At 35.8% G+C, this 22,245-nt stretch overlaps 1 protein-coding gene across 1 annotated transcript in view; it reads left to right on the top strand.

Moving 5' to 3' along the window:
- Positions 1-22,245, top strand: part of MYOM3 (myomesin 3) — a 209,580-nt gene that overhangs the window by 133,936 nt on the left and 53,399 nt on the right. Inside the window, exons 14-21 of the mRNA XM_053707175.1 lie at positions 3,412-3,595; positions 15,240-15,414; positions 16,339-16,460; positions 16,830-17,017; positions 17,121-17,247; positions 18,008-18,186; positions 19,248-19,362; positions 20,372-20,528. Coding sequence (XP_053563150.1) covers positions 3,412-3,595; positions 15,240-15,414; positions 16,339-16,460; positions 16,830-17,017; positions 17,121-17,247; positions 18,008-18,186; positions 19,248-19,362; positions 20,372-20,528 — 1,247 coding nt within the window. The remainder of the gene's footprint in view (positions 1-3,411; positions 3,596-15,239; positions 15,415-16,338; positions 16,461-16,829; positions 17,018-17,120; positions 17,248-18,007; positions 18,187-19,247; positions 19,363-20,371; positions 20,529-22,245) is intronic.

Here is a 22,245-nt window from a genome sequence, read left to right as displayed (position 1 = left end):
ATAGTTATTGTGTTAAAAAAATAGAGTAGACTAGAAATTACAAAGAAAAACAAAAAACAAAGACAAAGGAAAGAAGATTGGAACCTACTAGCAGGGAAAATATGAATGAAAAAGTCTGGGTTTTAAAATGAATTCTGGATTTGGGGATTATTTATACTTCTATTTATTTTGAATATAGATGTAGGTAAGTTTGTGGTTGTATTTATCTTTATTTGTATAGAATTATCAATGTACACAGCACTTTACATTTAGACAATTCAAAGGGTATAAGTGCATTTTAAAATGAATAAAACAGTATAGAATCCAATGAATATGGTGCACCTGTTCTAAAAAACAATCTTCCAAAATGTCTAACAGTTTGAGGAGGGAATTTTTAGATTTAAATGTTAGACTGATAACCAAAGGTAACACACTCCAGAGGCATTGGACAATGAGATAAAAAAGCAACTGTAAGGGGTGGAGAGGAGGCATTATTGAGCAAGAGATAAGGAATAAAAAAAGAGATATTTGATTATTATTATTATTATTATTATCATTTATTTGTAAAGCGCCGCCAAATTCCATAGCGCTGATTATAAATAGAGAATAAATATTCTTGAAAGAAAGTTGAAAAAATTTAGCTAATCAGTAATTTACAGGGAAGTTATTTGAAGGATTCCAACAGGGAAGAAGGAAGGAATTTGATTTGAGGAGAACAAGATTAAAAGTAGGGAGCCCAACAAGAAAGTTGTAAAAGTCAGTAGTTGCAACCTTTAAATTCCTGACACATAGGGGTCTATTTAACAGGGGCCAGACAGACAGGGGTGGAGATGTCGACCCAGCATCGCGGCTAGTGGGCAGCAAAATGTTGCCTGAATTTATCATTGCATAAGCTGCCCCCTGCCCGCACTTTGGCTGTCAATCTCTCGGTCAGGGAAGTCTGGGGGAATTGAGAAACGCCACTTTATAGTTACTGTAACAGCTAAAGAAGTAGCATTTTAAGCTGTTTATATGGAGTCCATAGAATGACTTCCACTGTCAAGGACACCAATATCCCATAAATGTTTTAAGAACATAGCAAAACACCCTCTTTAAAACAGGTCACTCTAACATATGCACAAAAGAATACTTGATAAAAGTTAAAGAAAAATAAAATTAAAAAAAGCAAACTCCTTGTCAGCTTTGATATAGAGAGACGATTGCTAAATGACTTACTTCCCGCAAGTAATCACATATTTCTAAATGCCGCATGCTGAGTGATGGGTTAGGTGAAAAATCCTCAATGCCTTATGAATGTTCTAAAAAAGCCATCAGATCATGGTGCAACATACGTCAGAGTATTTACACAATTTAATAAGTCGTGGCAGGGCTTTGAAGCATTTGTTTAGATGGTTTATGTACAAAGGGATTGCAATACATTATTATTTCCTATTGCCCTGTCAATGGTGGTTTGGACATATGTCCTTCATGACTTAATCCTGTACTTTAAATTGCTTGGGGCCGATTTATCAAGGGCCGAATGGTTCGCCGTAAACAGCAGTTATGAAGCAGCGGTCTTAAGATCACTGCTCCTTAACTGGTTTGCTTCCTCTGAGTCTGTGGATATCAATCTGCCTGATCCTATATGATCGGGTTGATTGACACCCCCTGCTAGCGTCCGTTTGGCCGTGAATCTGCAGGGGGTGGCATTGCACAAGCAGTTCGCTAGGAATATATATTTAAAAACATAAAGAACATTTTCTATTAAGTAAAGAACATTGGAATATAAAATATTGACATTAAAATCACAGTAAAAACCTTTTTAAAATAATAAAAATGATTAAAAATGCTTGTTCAAGTTTTAAGGTATTTGAGTGAAAAGGGCTCCAAAGTGCATATATAAATATATATATATATATATATATATATAAATACAAGTGTATATACATATAAATATATATATATATATATATATATATATATATATACACATACATACATGCATAAACACCTAAATTCGCATGTATATATATATATATATATATATATATATATATATATATATATATATATATATATTTATATATATATATATATATATATATATATATATATATATATATATATATATATATATATAAAACCATACACATATTTAGATATATACTGTATATATAAACATAATAATTTTATCAGATAGTGTATATATAAGTTTAACACTTTATTTTAATGTATTTATGTGTATGGTGCACTCACGCTAGGTCTTCGCTCACGATAAAACCGACGCACGCTGATTTAGTTTGCGCTCAAGCTAATTTGTTGACTAACAATAGCGCGCCACTTCTAATCTAGCCCACAATTTTTTGTATGGATAACTTATGATTATAGATCACTTTATTGTCACTAGAACATTTTTGAGTAATATTCAGCCCTTTAAAGGGACACTGAACCTAATGTTTTTCTTTCATGATTCAGATAGAGCATGACATTTTAAGCAACTTTATATGTTACTCCTATTATCAATTTTTCTTTGTTCTCTTGCTATCTTTATTTTAAAAGCAGGAATGTAAATCTTAACAGCCAGCCCATTTTAAGTTCAGCAGCATGGATAGCGCTTGTTTATTGGAGGCTGACATTTACTCACCAATAAGCAAGCATACCCAGGTTCTCAAACAAAAATGGGCCGGCTCCTATGCATCACATTCCTGCTTTTTAAATAAAGATAGCAAGAGAACAAAGAAAAAATAATAATATGAGTAAATCAGAAAGTGGCTTAAAATTGCATGCTCTATCTGAATCATGAATAAAAAGATTTGGGTTTAGCTTCCCTTTAACAAGAGCAAGACCAACCACAAAAACACCTACTGTATAAGAAACTTTTTATATCTGTTAACAGTTGCTAATGTAATTAGACCTTAAGGGGCATATTTATCAAGCTCCGTATGGTCTAAAGACCGCTGCTGTATAACTTGTCCACCTGCTCTGAAGCTGTGGACAGAAATCAACTGGTTTGATACCCCCTGCTAGAGGCCGATTGGCGGCGAATCAGCAGGAGGCGGCATTGCACCAGCAGTTCACAAGAACCGCTGGTGCAATGATAAATGCCGACAGCGTATGCAGTCGGCATTTATCGATGTGCGGCGGATATGATACGCTACTTCGTATCATGTCCGCTCGCACATCGATACGTATGCCCCTAAGTTGGATGGCAATCAAATCAGTTTTGATGAACTGTTTCTAAAAGTCATTTGGGCATACTCAAGATTAGCTATTATAGTGACAGTATTGCATTTGAGGAAGAATATTAGTGAAGTGAAAGTACAGAATCTGTTAATATTCTGCATAAAGGGATGGGCCATTTTTTACTTGTCATACATATTTAATTCACTAAAATGAATGTGAATTGTTTATATAAGTCAGATATGTGTATAAATACAGATTTTATTTCTCTAGGCTATTGCAGGAAGCAACATTTGGCAAAGGATAAACCTGGAAGCAACTGTGAATTCTCCACGCTTTCCTCTTTATGACCTTGATAAAGATACATCATATTGTTTCCGAATTCGATCTGTGAACAAGCATGGAGTCAGTGACCCTTCCAAACCAAGTGATCCTATCTCTCCAAAAGCAACGCTAGGTAACTGTGTATTTTACCGCTAGGTTTATATGTGGTGGTGTTTGTGTATTCAGAACTTAAGCCATTTATATTTAGGATAATGAATGTTGGTATGCAGTGGCGTAGCGTGGCTTCTCAGCGCCCAGGGCAAGGCAAGAATTGCGCCCCCCTAATCCATTAGCACTGACTGAGTCTCTTCCACCAGTACAGTAGGGATTGGCAAATTTGCTTTGAATCTAGGAGACAGCTCAACAACTTAGGAGACAGGTTTTTGTTTTAAAACAAACAAAGCTTTATTTTAATAACAAAAATATATACTATATATATATATATATATAGAATTCTAAACTCTACATTCATCCTTAAAAATTAGGATTCAATATGGTTGCAGGCAGCCATTACTTTATTATATACATTAAGTACATTATATAACTTAACAATTACATTTTTTATGGTTTAATATTTAAACATGGGATTTCATTTTTAAAATACATCTGAGCCAGCATGCCAGAGTGTGAGAGTGATCTATGCTGCTTTAAAGTGAAAGCCAGTTATTTTTTTTAAATTAATTTTTAACCTGGGTAAAACATACAAGATGTAGATCATCTACATCTTGTATGTTTTATTTTACCCAGGTTAAAAATGAATTTGAAATAAAATAAACAGCTTTCACTTTAAAGCAGCATAGATCACTCTCACACTCTGGCATGCTGGCTGGCTCAGACTGTGGGTCCTTTGGAAGTTGGAATTTAGCTGGCTGGCTCAGAGTGACTCTGGGTCCTTTAAAACTTGGCTGGCTGCCCCTGCGACGTCACCTGGGTAACGGTAGAGGCTAAGCTGCATTTTGCGTGCGTTGCCATTTCCAATCCCTATTCCCCAGGGCCCAGGCAAAAACAGGGGCTATAATAATTTAATTATAATTCTGGCTGGCAGTGGCACTGGTGGTCTGGTTCTGATACGGACCCGGTGATGAGTTTGGTAATTTCTGTTGACACTACTTACCTTATCATTGCGGGCGCGGGGTGCTAGTCAGTCTGACTCCACTCTGGCTCTGCTGCTCTGACTTCTTCCTCCCTCCTGACATGTGCGCTGGGAGTGGGAGTGGACCGTGCTAACTAGTGGCGTAAACACTAGTCTAGCAGCAGGTAACGGTCGGATAGGATTACACTCATAAAATTATGATAATTAAATCATTACACAGCACGTCTTGACTTCAGAGTAGTAGACAATTCACTTGAGAGACAGAACGTCTGGGCGCAGGCGCCTGTCAGATTTTTAGCCTCCCTGTAGCGCCGCTGGGAGTGGGACTGGGACTGTGACTGTCTACTGTCTTGAGATGGTGGGGACTGGGGAGGCTGGGAGCCAAGCATTTTGCGCCCCTCAGAATTTTGCGCCCGGGGCAACCGCCCCTGTGGCCCCCCCCACGCTACGCCACTGTTGGTATGTTATGGATATTTTAAATGCTTGATTGTATAAAAGGCATTATAGATGAAAATGTAAAGGATCAAAAAGTATCTAGTGTATTAAAAAATAAGGGAACAGTCTCAGTATATGAGTCAGGTGATTCGTATCTGTCATTAAAGGGACAGTCTACACCAGAATTGTTATTGTTTTAAAAGATAGATAATCCCTTTATTACCCATTCCCTAGTTTTGCATAACCAACACAGTTATATAACTACACTTTTTAGCTCAGTGATTATCTTGTATCTAAGCCTCTGCAGACTCCCTGCCTTATTTCAGTTCTTTTGACAGACATGCATTTTAGCCAATCAGTGCTGGCTCCCAGGAACTTCACGTGGGTGAGCACAGTGTTATCTATATGACACACATGAACTAACACCTTCTAGTGGTGAAAAACTGTCAAAATACCCTGAGAGAAGAGGCAGTCTTCAAGGGCTTAGAAATTAGCATAGGAACCTCCTAGATTTAGCTTTCAACTAAGAATACCAAGAGAACAAAGCAAAATTGGTGATAAAAGTACATTGGAAAACTTTTTACAATTACAAGCCCTATCTGAATCATGAAAGTTTATTTTGGACTAGCCTGTCCCTTTAAGTACATTAGAATAATGACCTGCTATGCAGATTGGTAGCATTTTTTGTAATAATTTTTTTTGGTGATAATGGTTTGCTCACAAAAGGCATTTTGTAAAGGAAAGATTTTGATGACATAAATGTAACCACAGGAAAGCCACTAAAAACAATGCTAGTATTAGGCTTAGTTGGAGACAGAGATCAGTAATTAAATCACAACTTATTATAAATACTAAATATGCAGATCAATATTGCATGATTTCTTAATATTGTTTTGATTCTCTTGTGCCCAAAAGGTCAATTTCTGTCTACTAGGTGATCTCTGGGTGCTGACCACAACTCTTTCCAATTTCTCTAGTTCAAAGGGGTCTCAGTAACATCATCCACCATTCTGTAGAATACTTCTCAGTGTGGTTCTTTAGCCCTAATAGTATTTCTGGTGTTGGGAAAGTATAGCTAGTGTTTATGTATATACCTCATTCCTGTTCAGAACCAAGTAATTCAGTAATCATAATCTTAAAGTAAAATTAAGTTTTGATAATGAAATGGATTTATGGATTTGAGGGGAAAAGATTGGAATCAACTTGTCTCCATTGCTCTACAGTCACTTTAAAGGGGCAGTCTACTCCGGAATTTTTATTTTTTAAAAAGATAGATTATCCCTTTATTACCCATTTCCCAGTTTTGCATAACCAACACAGTTATATTAATAGACTTATTGCCTCTGTGATTACCTTGTATCTAAGCCTCTGCAGACTGTCCCTTTAGTTCAGTTCTTTTGACAGACTTGCACTTTAGCCAATCAGTGCTGACTCATAAATAACTACACAGGAGTGAGCACAATGTTATCTATATGGCACATGTTAGCTAGTACTATCTAACTGTGAAAAACTGTCAAAATGCACTGAGATTAGAGATGACCTTCAAGGGCTTAGAAATCAGTTTATGTGCTTTCAACACAGAATACCATGAGAACAAATTTGATGATAAAACATAATTTATGTAAGAACTTACCTGATAAATTCATTTCTTTCATATTAACAAGAGTCCATGAGCTAGTGACGTATGGGATATACATTCCTACCAGGAGGGGCAAAGTTTCCCAAACCTTAAAATGCCTATAAATACACCCCTCACCACACCCACAAATCAGTTTAACGAATAGCCAAGAAGTGGGGTGATAAGAAAAAAGTGCGAAGCATATAAAATAAGGAATTGGAATAATTGTGCTTTATACAAAAAAATCATAACCACCACAAAAAAGGGTGGGCCTCATGGACTCTTGTTAATATGAAAGAAATGAATTTATCAGGTAAGTTCTTACATAAATTATGTTTTCTTTCATGTAATTAACAAGAGTCCATGAGCTAGTGACGTATGGGATAATGAATACCCAAGATGTGGATCTTTCCACACAAGAGTCACTAGAGAGGGAGGGATAAAATAAAGACAGCCAATTCCTGCTGAAAATAATCCACACCCAAAATAAAGTTTAATGAAAAACATAAGCAGAAGATTCAAACCGAAACCACTGCCTGAAGTACCTTTCTACCAAAAACTGCTTCAGAAGAAGAGAATACATCAAAATGGTAGAATTTAGTAAAAGTATGCAAAGAGGACCAAGTCGCTGCTTTGCAAATCTGATCAACTGAAGCTTCATTCCGAAACGCCCAGGAAGTAGAAACTGACCTAGTAGAATGAGCTGTAATCCTCTGAGGCGGAGTCTTACCCGATTTAACATAGGCAAGATGAATTAAAGATTTCAACCAGGATGCCAAAGAAATGGCAGAAGCTTTCTGGCCTTTTCTAGAACCAGAAAAGATGACAAATAGACTAGAAGTCTTTCGGAAAGATTTAGTAGCTTCAACATAATATTTCAAAGCTCTAACAACATCCAAAGAATGTAACGATTTCTCCTTAGAATTCTTAGGATTAGGACATAATGAAGGAACCACGATTTCTCTACTAATGTTGTTGGAATTCACAACCTTAGGTAAAAATTGAAAAGAAGTTCGCAACACCGCCTTATCCTGATGAAAAATCAGAAAAGGAGACTCACAAGAAAGAGCAGATAATTCAGAAACTCTTCTGGCAGAAGAGATGGCCAAAAGGAACAAAACTTTCCAAGAAAGCAATTTAATGTCCAATGAATGCATAGGTTCAAACGGAGGAGCTTGAAGAGCTCCCAGAACCAAATTCAAACTCCATGGAGGAGAAATTGACTTAATGACAGGTTTTATACGAACCAAAGCTTGTACAAAACAATGAATATCAGGAAGAATAGCAATCTTTCTGTGAAAAAGAACAGAAAGAGCAGAGATTTGTCCTTTCAAGGAACTTGCGGACAAACCGTTATCTAAACCATCCTGAAGAAATTGTAATATTCTCGGAATTCTAAAAGAATACCAAGAAAAATGATGAGTAAGACACCAAGAAATATAAGTCTTCCAGACTCTATAATATATCTCTCTAGATACAGATTTACGAGCCTGTAACATAGTATCAATCACAGAGTCAGAGAAACCTCTTTGACTAAGAATCAAGCGTTCAATCTCCATACCTTTAAATTTAAGGATTTCAGATCCGGATGGAAAAAAGGACCTTGCGACAGAAGGTCTGGTCTTAACGGAAGAGTCCATGGTTGGCAAGATGCCATCCGGACAAGATCCGCATACCAAAACCTGTGAGGCCATGCCGGAGCTATTAGCAGAACAAACGAGCATTCCCTCAGAATCTTGGAGATTACTCTTGGAAGAAGAACTAGAGGCGGAAAGATATAGGCAGGATGATACTTCCAAGGAAGTGATAATGCATCCACTGCCTCCGCCTGAGGATCCCGGGATCTGGACAGATACCTGGGAAGTTTCTTGTTTAGATGAGAGGCCATCAGATCTATCTCTGGAAGCCCCCACATTTGAACAATCTGAAGAAATACCTCTGGGTGAAGAGACCATTCGCCCGGATGCAACGTTTGGCGACTGAGATAATCCGCTTCCCAATTGTCTACACCTGGGATATGAACCGCAGAGATTAGACAGGAGCTGGATTCCGCCCAAACCAAAATTCGAGATACTTCTTTCATAGCCAGAGGACTGTGAGTCCCTCCTTGATGATTGATGTATGCCACAGTTGTGACATTGTCTGTCTGAAAACAAATGAACGATTCTCTCTTCAGAAGAGGCCAAAACTGAAGAGCTCTGAAAATTGCACGGAGTTCCAAAATATTGATCGGTAATCTCACCTCCTGAGATTCCCAAACTCCCTGTGCCGTCAGAGATCTCCACACAGCTCCCCAACCTGTGAGACTTGCATCTGTTGAAATTACAGTCCAGGTCGGAAGAACAAAAGAAGCCCCCTGAATTAAACGATGGTGATCTGTCCACCACGTTAGAGAGTGTCGAACAATCGGTTTTAAAGATATTAATTGAGATATCTTCGTGTAATCCCTGCACCATTGGTTCAGCATACAGAGCTGAAGAGGTCGCATGTGAAAACGAGCAAAGGGGATCGCGTCCGATGCAGCAGTCATAAGACCTAGAATTTCCATGCATAAGGCTACCGAAGGGAATGATTGTGACTGAAGGTTTCGACAAGCTGTAATCAATTTAGACGTCTCTTGTCTGTTAAAGACAGAGTCATGGACACTGAATCTATCTGGAAACCCAGAAAGGTTACCCTTGTTTGAGGAATCAAAGAACTTTTTGGTAAATTGATCCTCCAACCATGATCTTGAAGAAACAACACAAGTCGATTCGTATGAGACTCTGCTAAATGTAAAGACTGAGCAAGTACCAAGATATCGTCCAAATAAGGAAATACCACAATACCCTGTTCTCTGATTACAGACAGAAGGGCACCGAGAATCTTTGTGAAAATTCTTGGAGCTGTAGCAAGGCCAAACGGTAGAGCCACAAATTGGTAATGCTTGTCTAGAAAAGAGAATCTCAGGAACTGAAAATGATCTGGATGAATCGGAATATGCAGATATGCATCCTGTAAATCTATTGTGGACATATAATTCCCTTGCTGAACAAAAGGCAATATAGTCCTTACAGTTACCATCTTGAACGTTGGTATCCTTACATAACGATTCAATAATTTTAGATCCAGAACTGGTCTGAAGGAATTCTCCTTCTTTGGTACAATGAAGAGATTTGAATAAAACCCCATCCCCTGTTCCGGAACTGGAACTGGCATAATTACTCCAGCCAACTCTAGATCTGAAACACAATTCAGAAATGCTTGAGCTTTCACTGGATTTACTGGGACACGGGAAAGAAAAAATCTCTTTGCAGGAGGTCTCATCTTGAAACCAATTCTGTACCCTTCTGAAACAATGCTCTGAATCCAAAGATTGTGAACAGAATTGATCCAAATTTCTTTGAAAAAACGTAACCTGCCCCCTACCAGCTGAACTGGAATGAGGGCCGTACCTTCATGTGAACTTAGAAGCAGGCTTTGCCTTTCTAGCAGGCTTGGATTTATTCCAGACTGGAGATGGTTTCCAAACTGAAACTGCTCCTGAGGACGAAGGATCAGGCTTTTGTTCTTTGTTGAAACGAAAGGAACGTAGGAATGGTAGTACGTTTAGCAAGGGTAGAAATAGCCCCATCAACTTTAGGGATTTTGTCCCAAAATTCTAACTTGTCAGGCGGAACAGGATATAATTGCTTAAAACGTTTAGAAGGAGTAAATGAATTACCCAATTTATCCCATTCTTTGGAAATCACTGCAGAAATAGCATTAGGAACAGGAAAAACTTCTGGAATAACCGCAGGAGCTTTAAAAACCTTATCCAAACGTATAGAATTAGTATCAAGAGGACTAGAATCCTCTATTTCTAAAGCAATTAGTACTTCTTTAAGTAAAGAGCGAATAAATTCCATCTTAAATAAATATGAAGATTTATCAGCATCAATCTCTGAGATAGAATCCTCTGAACCAGAAGAGTCCAAAGAATCAGAATGATGGTGTTCATTTAAAAATTCATCTGTAGAGAGAGAAGATTTAAAAGACATTTTACGTTTACTAGAAGGAGAAATAACAGACAAAGCCTTCTTTATGGATTCAGAAACAAAATCTCTTATGTTATCAGGAACATTCTGCACCTTAGATGTTGAGGGAACTGCAACAGGCAATGGTACATTACTAAAGGAAATATTATCTGCTTTAACAAGTTTGTCATGACAATTATTACAAACAACAGCTGGAGGAATAGCTACCAAAAATTTACAGCAGATACACTTAGCTTTGGTAGATCCAGCAGGCAGTGATTTTCCTGTAGTATCTTCTGGCTCAGATGTAACGTGAGACATCTTGCAATATGTAAGAGAAAAAACAACATATAAAGCAAAATAGATCAAATTCCTTATAAGACAGTTTCAGGAATGGGAAAGAATGCCAAATATCAAGCTTCTAGCAACCAGAAGCAAATGAAAAATGAGACTGAAATAATGTGGAGACAAAAGCGACGCCCATATTTTTTAGCGCCAAATAAGACGCCCACATTATTTGGCGCCTAAATGCTTTTGGCGCCAAAAATGACGCCACATCCGGAACGCCGACATCTTTGGTGCAAAATAACGTCAAAAAATGACGTAACTTCCGGCGACACGTATGACGCCGGAAACGGAAAAGAATTTTTGCGCCAAAAAAGTCCGCGCCAAGAATGACGCAATAAAATGAAGCATTTTCAGCCCCCGCGAGCCTAACAGCCCACAGGGAAAAAAGTCAAATTTTTGAGGTAAGAAAAATATGATAATTCAATGCATAATCCCAAATATGAAACTGACTGTCTGAAAATAAGGAAAGTTGAACATTCTGAGTCAAGGCAAATAAATGTTTGAATACATATATTTAGAACTTTATAAATAAAGTGCCCAACCATAGCTTAGAGTGTCACAGAAAATAAGACTTACTTACCCCAGGACACTCATCTACATGTTTGTAGAAAGCCAAACCAGTACTGAAACGAGAATCAGTAGAGGTAATGGTAAATATAAGAGTATATCGTCGATCTGAAAAGGGAGGTAAGAGATGAATCTCTACGACCGAGAACAGAGAACCTTATGAAATAGACCCCGTAGAAGGAGATCACTGCATTCAATAGGCAATACTCTCTTCACATCCCTCTGACATTCACTGCACGCTGAGAGGAAAACCGGGCTCCAACTTGCTGCGGAGCGCATATCAACGTAGAATCTAGCACAAACTTACTTCACCACCTCCCTTGGAGGCAAAGTTTGTAAAAACTGATTTGTGGGTGTGGTGAGGGGTGTATTTATAGGCATTTTAAGGTTTGGGAAACTTTGCCCCTCCTGGTAGGAATGTATATCCCATACGTCACTAGCTCATGGACTCTTGTTAATTACATGAAAGAAAAGTAAATTGAAAAGTTGCCTAAAATTACATGCATGAAAAATGGAGCAAATACTTAGACAAGTATGTAGGACTCTTCATCATGCTCTTTAGAAATGGCACACTACCTGAATCCCTTGCATTTTGTCCTTGCTTTCAAGAGAAATATCTCTGTTATCTCTATTTTCTAAGAAATATCTTGAAATATATATTTATAAGGATATAATCACTAAGAATCCTTGCCAATTACTTGTTTGTGTCCCTGTTAAAAGCAGTCCTCATCCGATGTAATATCATAGCATTATTCAACTTGATTATATATTCATCTGTAATACAATTTAAAAGTAGAAAGCCAGTTATGCTGACAAAGAAAAAAAGGCAGCTATGAAAAGTATGTAACACTATCTAAAAATGAAAGATGATAATATTAATTTAAAAAAAAAAATTAAGGTCAGGGAAAGTTAGAAACAAAAATACAGTGTGCATATTCTCTACTTATTAACAATACTAGATTCATATGTGAAATAGCAGCTAACAGGTGGGTCCTAGAGACTGGCTATATGAATTCTTGTAGGAACAATTTGCCAAAAGTTATGAATTTCAGCACAACAGTACAATATTGTACCCGTAGAGATCATTGTACAAAAGTCACACATATGCGGCTGAGACTATCACACCAGGTTTACCAGTATTCCAGATGCTAAGTCCTATGTGACATGCTTCTAAGGAGTGTGCGTGCATGACACCACCAAAAGATGTCCACTTATTAATTTACAAGATTTTTTGGATGGACTTTATTATTCGTTGTCCTTTTTCCAACAACACAATACTATTTTTGTCATAGTTGATCATTTTGTTAATATGTTTAATTTTGTTTGTTCCTGTGTCTGATTGAGGTACCTGGCTCACATCTAAGATCTGGTTCTGGAAAGCATTTTTACACCCTGAAAATTAGTTTTTTCAATTCCCTTAGCCTATCACCCTTAGAAGAAAATGTCAGATAAAATGAAACCAACAGAACAACATTTTAAAGTTCTATATTCATCAACAAGGCAACTGCTACCAGCTTTTGCCCTTGGCTGAGTTTCTGTCCAATAATAATAAATATAGCTCTAAACAATTTTCTTCTTTGTAAATTATGGATTCCTTGCAGCCTTTTAATCCTATTTTTAAACTTCAGAAGTGGTTCCTGAAGTTTCTGAAATACTTTATTGAATAGCTGATCATTTCAAGGTAGTCCATGATGCTTTTCTTTCTAGAAGCCTGTTATATGAACACTGCAGACCAGCCATGTGCCATGTTTCTGAGTACAAATATCAGATACTCAAACTGCCAGCAAAGCACTCCAGAAAATGAATTTGCAGCCAGTCTTCTTGCAGTTCAGTGTTCTTCATGCTGTTTTATAAATCTCACTTCATGTGTGCTACAGAAGCAATGACACCAGAAACAACAGCTGTCTCAAGCCAGTGCCCAGATAATAGAGTCCCATCACTGCTCCAATGTAACAAACAATGTGGAAAAAAATCTGTCCCTGCACTTGGCTTATAGAGGTGCAATAAAAAACAGGATATCATATTTAAAAACAATCTTTTTTTTTCATTTTCATATATCAAAAACAGTGTGTGAATGGATAAGTCAAAGACTACATCATTGAGAAAGTTTACAAATATAAGGGTACATCTGGCTCTCCTCCAATGGTTGTCAGTACCTTCAAAGAAATTGTCAAGCAAGGTAATCTACCATTGCTGAACAGTCAAATTCTGATTCTTTTAAACTTAAATTGTTATTTACTCTGATTATTCATACTTGTTTCATTTTTCTATACTTAAGGCATACAATATTTCCTATTTGAACTCCTCCAATCATGGTTAATAGCCATAGGAATTTGAGGTAGACACTATTCTGAAATCTCTATTTGTTCTGTTACATTGGAATATCTTATCCAAAGGAAAATATATGGCTCTAAGAAAAGGTCTTGGGAACCTGCCTTTCGGGATATTGTTCTGGCAGTTTTTGAGTCTTTATGCTAAAAATTTTGAGAAGTTTTGTCTTTTTTCTTAAAACATATCTTTTTTACTGAAACTGTATTCTCCAAATTGGGTGGAACCTTAGAGATTGTGTAAATATTTATTAGCCATCAATTTTCTTGCAGTATCTGTTTAACTCATTATGCAGGAATTCTGGATTTTTAGCTAATGACTTTGTCAGTATGTTATCCAGATAGACAGCTATCAAAATGGCATCTTTGTTTAGAACAGAAGAGATGTTAGTTCTTATTTGAAGCCCTTAATGTAGCTTGTTGTAACCAACACAGCTGAAACAGCTTAAAATTGTACCTGTTGAATGTTAACACCAGAGAAGTTTGACGTTACCATTAAGAACAGATGTGAAAATATATATTTTTAAATCTTTGATTGTCAGGGCCTCGCTCTAAACACTAACAGACTTAAAGAAATAATGGTGGCACCATTTTAAAATCCTAAAATTGTTTCACATCACGAATCCTTCAAACTGAATTCCCTTTCTTGGGACAATTAAAGTGTATGCTGAAAAAAAAAAAATCTTATAAAGGGAGCAGTCAGATCACTTTGTGTCCTGAAGATTTCTGATAATATGGCAAAAAGGCAACATTTATTAGTGGTAAACTGGAGTCTGTAATGTGTAATATGTTTGTTGAAGGTTGATGAAAACATATCCTTTATCTTTGTGAAACTACCGTCCGAGGAGTCAGAAAGGGCCTGAAGTCACAGCCTTGAAAATGAATTCACCTGCCTCTTCTAAACTGCTTAAACCTTAGCCACTTTTTAAGACAAAAGTCATCATATATTATTAATGGATATGTTAAGCTAAACTTATATCCTTTGGAATAGCATTGATACAATTCCTTTTTTTTATTTGAAACAAGCTAATATTTTTGTTGTGAATAAACTACAGTATGATTAATTGAATTTTCTTAATTACAAATTACATATTTATAAATGGTTAATTATAGATTAGAGAAAAAAAGGTTAATCAGCGTATGCTTGTAACTGCTGTAGGCAAACTAAATTTAAACCATACGGTCATGCATGCTTTATTACAGAATGCAGAAATCTAGTAGGAGAAACAACCTCTATACATGGAATCACTGAAACATGCAATGTGTTTAGTGTCTGATTCAGAGATACTGCTTAATTAATTCATTTATTTTTAAACATTCAAGCCACTCACTGTTGCACTTTAAAAGCTACATTTTGCAGCACTCCATTTATAAAATAGTGTTTTCTACAACAGCTATTCCCCCCGCACCCGGGCATATATTGGCTGTCAGGGATACAAAGACATCTGCTCTGGTGCAGTGGGAGAAGGTTGAGGATGACCCAGAGATTCTTGGCTATTATCTGTACAGTCGTCTCTCTGGAGAAACAGAATGGCAGACGGTGAATAACAAGCCTTTAAAGTGTACAAGGTAAGTTTTGAAAGGTTCTTTTCAGATATCTGGAAAACTTGAAATAAAAAATATAATTAATCTTCACATGCAGGTGCCAAAAAAAAAACCCAATGCATTAGCTTACTTTCTTTCAAAAGAACTTAGCACTTTCTATACCTATCAACATCCATCTGACTCTTTGTGATCTGTATATTAATTTTTCTGTAAAAATGAATAAATGGATTCATTAAACCCCAGCACGATCAGCAAGTGCTAAATATGGGGTAAATAAGAGGCCTAGTCTGTATTCACCATACTGTTTCTGTAAAGGAACACTAAATACCTCCTGCTTTTGTATAAAAACTGTACTTTCTTCCACGCTCCCTAGACAAGCCAAAAAAACATTCTGTAATCTAGGTTTTCAAAATTCTTAAAACTGACTAAACCAGCTCTTTAATTTGCAGTATTTGCTCATTAAAGAATTTCCGTTTTAGCTTCTTAGGGAACGTGGGACATTAACAAAAAACTTTCTTTACTACTGGTTTGAGCAGTCACATAGACACATATCATTGCTTTTGCTATAGTCACAAATCTTATAGTGAGAGTTGAGATTCTGCCAATATTTAATACATCTCACCATTTGAAGATGATAAATAGGTCAAATAAGAAAAATCTTAAGGGCAGTATTCCTCTCGGGTATGTATAAAGAACATTGATAACGCAATGGCAATAATCACATTATTTTTTTTAATTGTAAAATTAAATGAATAGCATATGATATGTCTGGAAAAAAATCTTGCACTGCTATTCTATTTAACATATACTTTTTACAACATAAGTGATGAGGGCAAAACAGAATGTTTCCTTGCTAGTTTCACTGATATAACAATGATAACTTACTTAGTAATTTACATTGTAATCTTTGAGTCACATATTATTCAGTATTTTCTAAAATCATTCCAGGTTTACTGTCTATGAACTAGAAACTGGGAAAGACTATGAGTTTTGTGTGCGAGCAGTAAATGAAGCTGGGCTGAGTGAGAGGTCGCCTGTCTCTGTCCCACTGAACATCAACGAAGCCATCCGTGAGTGAAAACTATAAAGTGTAATGTGGTTGGCCCTCTCTCAATGTGAAAAATGTTCACTTCCTGTCAACTGTCTAATCATTGGCCAGAGCTGAGTACCACTATCAGCAATAGACTTTTACCCCCAAATAATCTTCACATTAGGTATTCTTAAAGTTTATTGTGAATAAAGCATTCTCTACAATTTATAATGATATAATTCTATTTATGTAGAAGTGTGTTATTTGTAGCAAACATACATGATCTACACCTACTATTTACCTAAATACTAGTTTTATGGTTGTGACTAATAATGACTAATAATGTCTCCATAAACCTCAAACATTTACCGAAGATCAGCTTGACTAGTTCTCATTTCTTCTTTTGTAGACTGCCCATCTGCTCCTTATGACTTTGCTCTTCTGAGCTGTGGGAAACATGAAATGGTGATTGGCTGGAAGGCTCCAAAGTTTAAATCTGGGAGAGAAATTCTTGGATACTTTTTGGACATGCATGATTCATCAGAGGTGGCCTGGCGAGATGTCAAGAGTGAGCCAATACAACAAAGAGTTTGTAAGGTGTCATATACATATAAATTCATATTTTGATGTCAGATGGTTGGTTCATCCCCCTCCCTGTTTTTTTTTGTTCATGAAAGATATTTGTTTATCTTGTTATAAGGTCACAGATCTTATTGAAGGTAACTTTTATGAATTCCGTGCTCGAGCAATGAATTCAGCTGGGGTTGGGAAGATGTCAGAGCCGAGTGACTTATTTAAATGTGAGGAATGGAAAATGCCTGAACCAGGTAATGTAAAAGCAGATTTGCTAGTTTAAAATTGTTAGGTTATTTTGGAATGGCTAAAAGAAAGTATAAATTAAAATTGTAAGAGACTTTTTTTACTGCTATTATGAAATGTATTTAATTGTTTTTGTACCATTTGTTTAAAACCATACATAGGTAGGCTCAGGAGCACAAATGACTACTGGGAGCTAGCTCATAATTGGAGGCTATCCATATATGCATCATGTTGCTCTGGAAATGAATTTATCTATGTGTTTAAACCCTTTACAGGTCTTAAAGACATAGTTATATGCAAGGAATATTGCAATGATAAAATGCTCTAACACATCAGAGCATACTATTTTGTATAGTTTATGTCCCTTTAACTTAATTGTAATTAAATTGAACAACAGGTTATGTAAAAATGCAAAAACACTACAAACTAAACAAAAAATACAAAAGATAATATTGATTTTATATATCTTTAAATTAATTTTAAAGAGGCATGTACAGTATAAATACATCTAATGAAGAACTTACCATACACCTATATAAAGAGTATGAAATACTATAAAAGCACATATAAATAGATCTAAAATAATACTGTGGCCTCAATGAAGTAAATGAACAACCACATATAAATGATAAAATAATGCTAGAGTAATAGGAGGGACTTACAATGTAGAGCTAATACAGAAGCCTTACTCCTGTATTGGTTTTGGTGTACAGCCTACATTTCTGTATATTAACCATATGATATCACTATCAATTTGTTCTTTCATAGGTCCACCCTATGATGTCATATGCAAAGAGGTCCGTAACACATCACTTCTGCTACAGTGGGAGCCACCTATCTATACAGGAAACAGTCCAGTCACTGGGTATTTTATAGAACAATGTGAAGAAGGATCTGAACAATGGAAAAGGATTAATGAAAAACCCATGTCTGACACCCATTTTAAGGTATGCAATAAAAAAACAATTCTATATTGGGTTTTCAAAATTGAACTCTAAGCACTTAGGTGCAAGGTGCGCTATCAATATCACTTGACCACGCTAAAATTAGTGAGCAAATTAATATGACAAGTCCATGGTAAAACTGAATAACCATAAATATTTTAGCATGCCCTTTAGCAAACTCTATACTTTCGATATATATTTTCATATAACTGCATGTAATAGATACTACTCCTCTCATAATCTAGCCCTAAACTGCTTTCTAAAATTAACACCATCTGGTAACCATATTTCATATGTGTACGTTTGACAGTACATTTAAATTTTATTTGCAAATTTGGAATAAACCATGAAATGATCATGTTTATTACAACATGGTATTCAAAATGTGCCAAATGGAGGGTTTTCAAGTGGACAAGGCTGTTAAATTTGATTTAAAAAAAAAAATACAACAAAAAAAAATTAATTTGGCAAATGCTGGACTGGAATTACTTTGATGAGACCCATCAATGCAGAATATTAGAAAACTAAGCAAAAACAGTTTTGTCATAGATAAGAGTTAATCTGAATTTGAAAACTCTTGTATACAAACCACTTTATAGGGCTCAACTAATGGCTTGAGATATAGGGGTCAATTTATCAAGCTTGACGCCTCGTGTTTCTAAAGACCGCTGCTCCATAATCGGTTTGCATGCTCTGAGGCAGCGGAAAGAAATCAAACTGATCGAATATGATCGGGTTGATTGACACCCCCTGCTAGCGGAATCTGCAGGGGGCAGCATTGCACCACAGTATCGATGTGCCGCAGACATAATACGCTACATCGTATCATATCCGCTCGCATTAATAAATTGACCCCATAATCCATAAGTGATTTAACTTAACTGATAACCCACATCACCCTGGATTTATGTATAGCATAAATGATTTAAAAAGGAAACAAAACAAAAAATATAGGCTGAAATGTTACTACAACTATTAAATTACATAGCATTGGTGGACACCCTGCTGCCTAATTTACAAATGTCTTCACAAAACTAACATGATTAATGTTTTTTCCCCCATAGATCTCTGGTTTGGAGACAGGAAAATGCTATTTATTCCGCGTCCTTGCAGTTAACTCTGAAGGAACTGGGGTCCCATCTTTACCCTGTGATCCTGTGGTTGCAGAAACTAAACCAGGTCTTTATAGTATATAATGTGGAAAAAAGCAATTTCGCAGAGCAAAAACATATAGAAAATGTATAGGAGATGGCAAAAACACAACTTTGAAATAATAGGGTAAATTCTAATCCTTTAGAAAAAAAATTCTAATTATTTTCTACAGAAAATTACCATTAAATTCTATGATGATTTTTGTAAATAAATCAGTTTATTTGTCATTTTAAAGGATTTTAATCAATCCCAATATTTTAAGTATATGTGTTATTCTGTTGTACAGCTTCATTATTTTATAAATGAATGTGATCATAACCAGCGGTAATGAACCTAAGGGGTTTGCCCACCTAACATAACATACACAAGAAAAATGAAAAGCTTCATTTCACAGAATATACATCTTGGGCTAACTAGGTAGCTTGAACAAGTAATCAAAATATAAGGAAACACATATATAAAAGTGTTTTCTTAAACCTTATCTACTGGGACTAGGCATATATGCTTATAGGGACAGTATAGTGATATAATGAAATTCTTTTATTCCCAGAGCATGTCATTTTATCACTAGTGACACAGTAAAGCTGTGTGTTTAACCACCAAAAGGGGTTAAACACATAGTTAAAGTACCATTATTGAGTTGCAAAGCAATGCTGGTCCCGATCGGAAGCTGCCACTAATCAGATCAGCAGTGCTAGTTGAAAGCTGGATTGTGCAACTAGCTTTGCTGATGGGATTAGCAGTATCCACTCTGGGCCAATAGCACTCTTCAGGTCCCTAGAGGTACTTTAAATATGTGTTTAACCCCTTGCGAGAGTTAAAAACAAAGCTTTGCCTTGTTGTTAGTGATAAAATGACATGCACTAATTAATAAGGGCATTTAATTGTTTTCACTGTAATGGCCGTTTAATAAATAATGACACTATATTAAACCATAGGGTCAAACTGGATACATTTTGTAAAATTCTTCATCAAAGAAAAACTAAAAATGTTTAAGTAATTCTAAATTCCTCTGAACGTTACATCTGTTTTGCAGGGACAAATGAAATTGAAGTTGGTGTGGATGACGATGGACTTATATACATGTCTTTTGAGAACCCGGAGCCGATAGACTGTCCACAGTTTATCTGGTCAAAAGATTACAAGGGAAGCCCTGATCCTGACAGAACAGAAATATCTGCAGAAGGAAACAAGTAATCAACACGAATCGGAACTGCATTGCTTGTCTACTAATTTGTTATATACTGATCGTATCTATATACCTGTTTACTCAATTCAGCTGGAGAAGGGAATTTGTCAAAGAACTATATTTTATTTACTCTGTCAGATAGGTTTTTATTTTATTTTTTAATTTGGTAACAGGGAAAGCTAATACGTATGAATGTGTAGTTAATATCCAATGCAAACAAATTCATTTGCTCGTAATATACAATAAACAGGTCTCAAAAAACATGATTAATGGTGAATAATGAACAAATGTGTGAAGTTTTAAGGGAATGAGCAACACATTATACAAACTATAAAATACATTTAAAATAAAGTCAAGGGAAATATATACAAATATTCCTCTGTGAAATTGTTTTACAATTTTTCATTCTGTAAAACTGGAAAGCAATAAAAAAAAACTGTGAAATTACTGTTTTATGCAAAAGCTAGAGATTGAGGCAGCGAAAAAATTGCAAACTATTGAAGGGACATGAAACCCAACATTTTTTTTCATGATTCAGATAGTAAATACAGTTTTAAACAGCATTCCAATTTATTTATATTATTTAATTTGCTTCATTCTTCAGGTACCCTTTGTTGAAGAAATAGCAATGCACATGGGTAAGCCAAATACATAAGTCATTTATGTGCAACCACCAATCAGCAGTTACTGAGCCTTTAGATATAAAGAAAATGATTTAAAGAATATAAAGAAAATGAAGTAAATTAGATAATAGAAGGTCATTGGAAAGTTGTTTAAGACTGAATGCTCTTTCTAAAGCATGAAAGAAAAAAATTGGGTTTCATGTCCCCTTAAAATAATACAAACGTTAAATGTTATTTCATCTGTAAAACAGAACTAAAGGGTCGCTAATAGTGTCAATCTTATGGTTAATTCCTTTGGTGTAATATGATCATCTTAATTATTACTAATTTGCTTATCCAAAACAGATACAATTGACGCATATAATGGAAGTATTTAGAGGTATAGGTTTATTGGGTGTTTTTAGGTAAATTAATGCCTATGTGTTTAACAGATACAGTATATTAAAACAATTAAATGTATATATTTTTAGACCTTGAAAACTCACATATTGATTTATTTAACATAGCTTTACTCTTGTCCGTACTGTAATATTAATCCAATTAGAGTGGGAATCACTTTTTTAAATATGTGATATCCAAATAGAAGCATTTTTCAGTACCTAAAATATACATTGATATTATATTAGCACTGATCCCTATAAGCATTGCCATGGGTTCTATAGCTAGATTATATAATGGATTTTGAAAAGAAGCCCCTTTCTTAAATCTATTGGGCATAATCTATTGGACATTTTTTTTATAAATAATTATTCAAAGACAAAAGTTTTCTTCCAGGTCTATATCATACTGTTGTTTGAGATATTGGCATCTATTTATCAAGCCATCAACTTACTTGCATTCGCCGGCACCAATACGCTCGCCTAAGATTGCCTAACATCGCTGTCGCGAACCTGAATACATTCTCCAAAGTTACCAAAAAAGCTGTCAAAAACCCACACACCAAGTACGGGGCGATGAGCAGCAGACTGTTGTTAACTATCAGTCATCGATCTCGCTGCTCTTCGGCTTTTTCCCAGCTTTATGGGTAAACTGTCACTAAACACCCACACTACACTGTTTTACCCCTATACCGCCGCTCACGGAGCCCACCGCAACTCT

The sequence above is a fragment of the Bombina bombina genome, chromosome 3 (assembly GCF_027579735.1).
Source record: "Bombina bombina isolate aBomBom1 chromosome 3, aBomBom1.pri, whole genome shotgun sequence".
Taxonomy (NCBI): domain Eukaryota; kingdom Metazoa; phylum Chordata; class Amphibia; order Anura; family Bombinatoridae; genus Bombina; species Bombina bombina.
The sequence above is the reverse complement of the archived record's forward strand: the minus strand, read 5'-3'. Positions and strand labels throughout refer to the sequence as shown.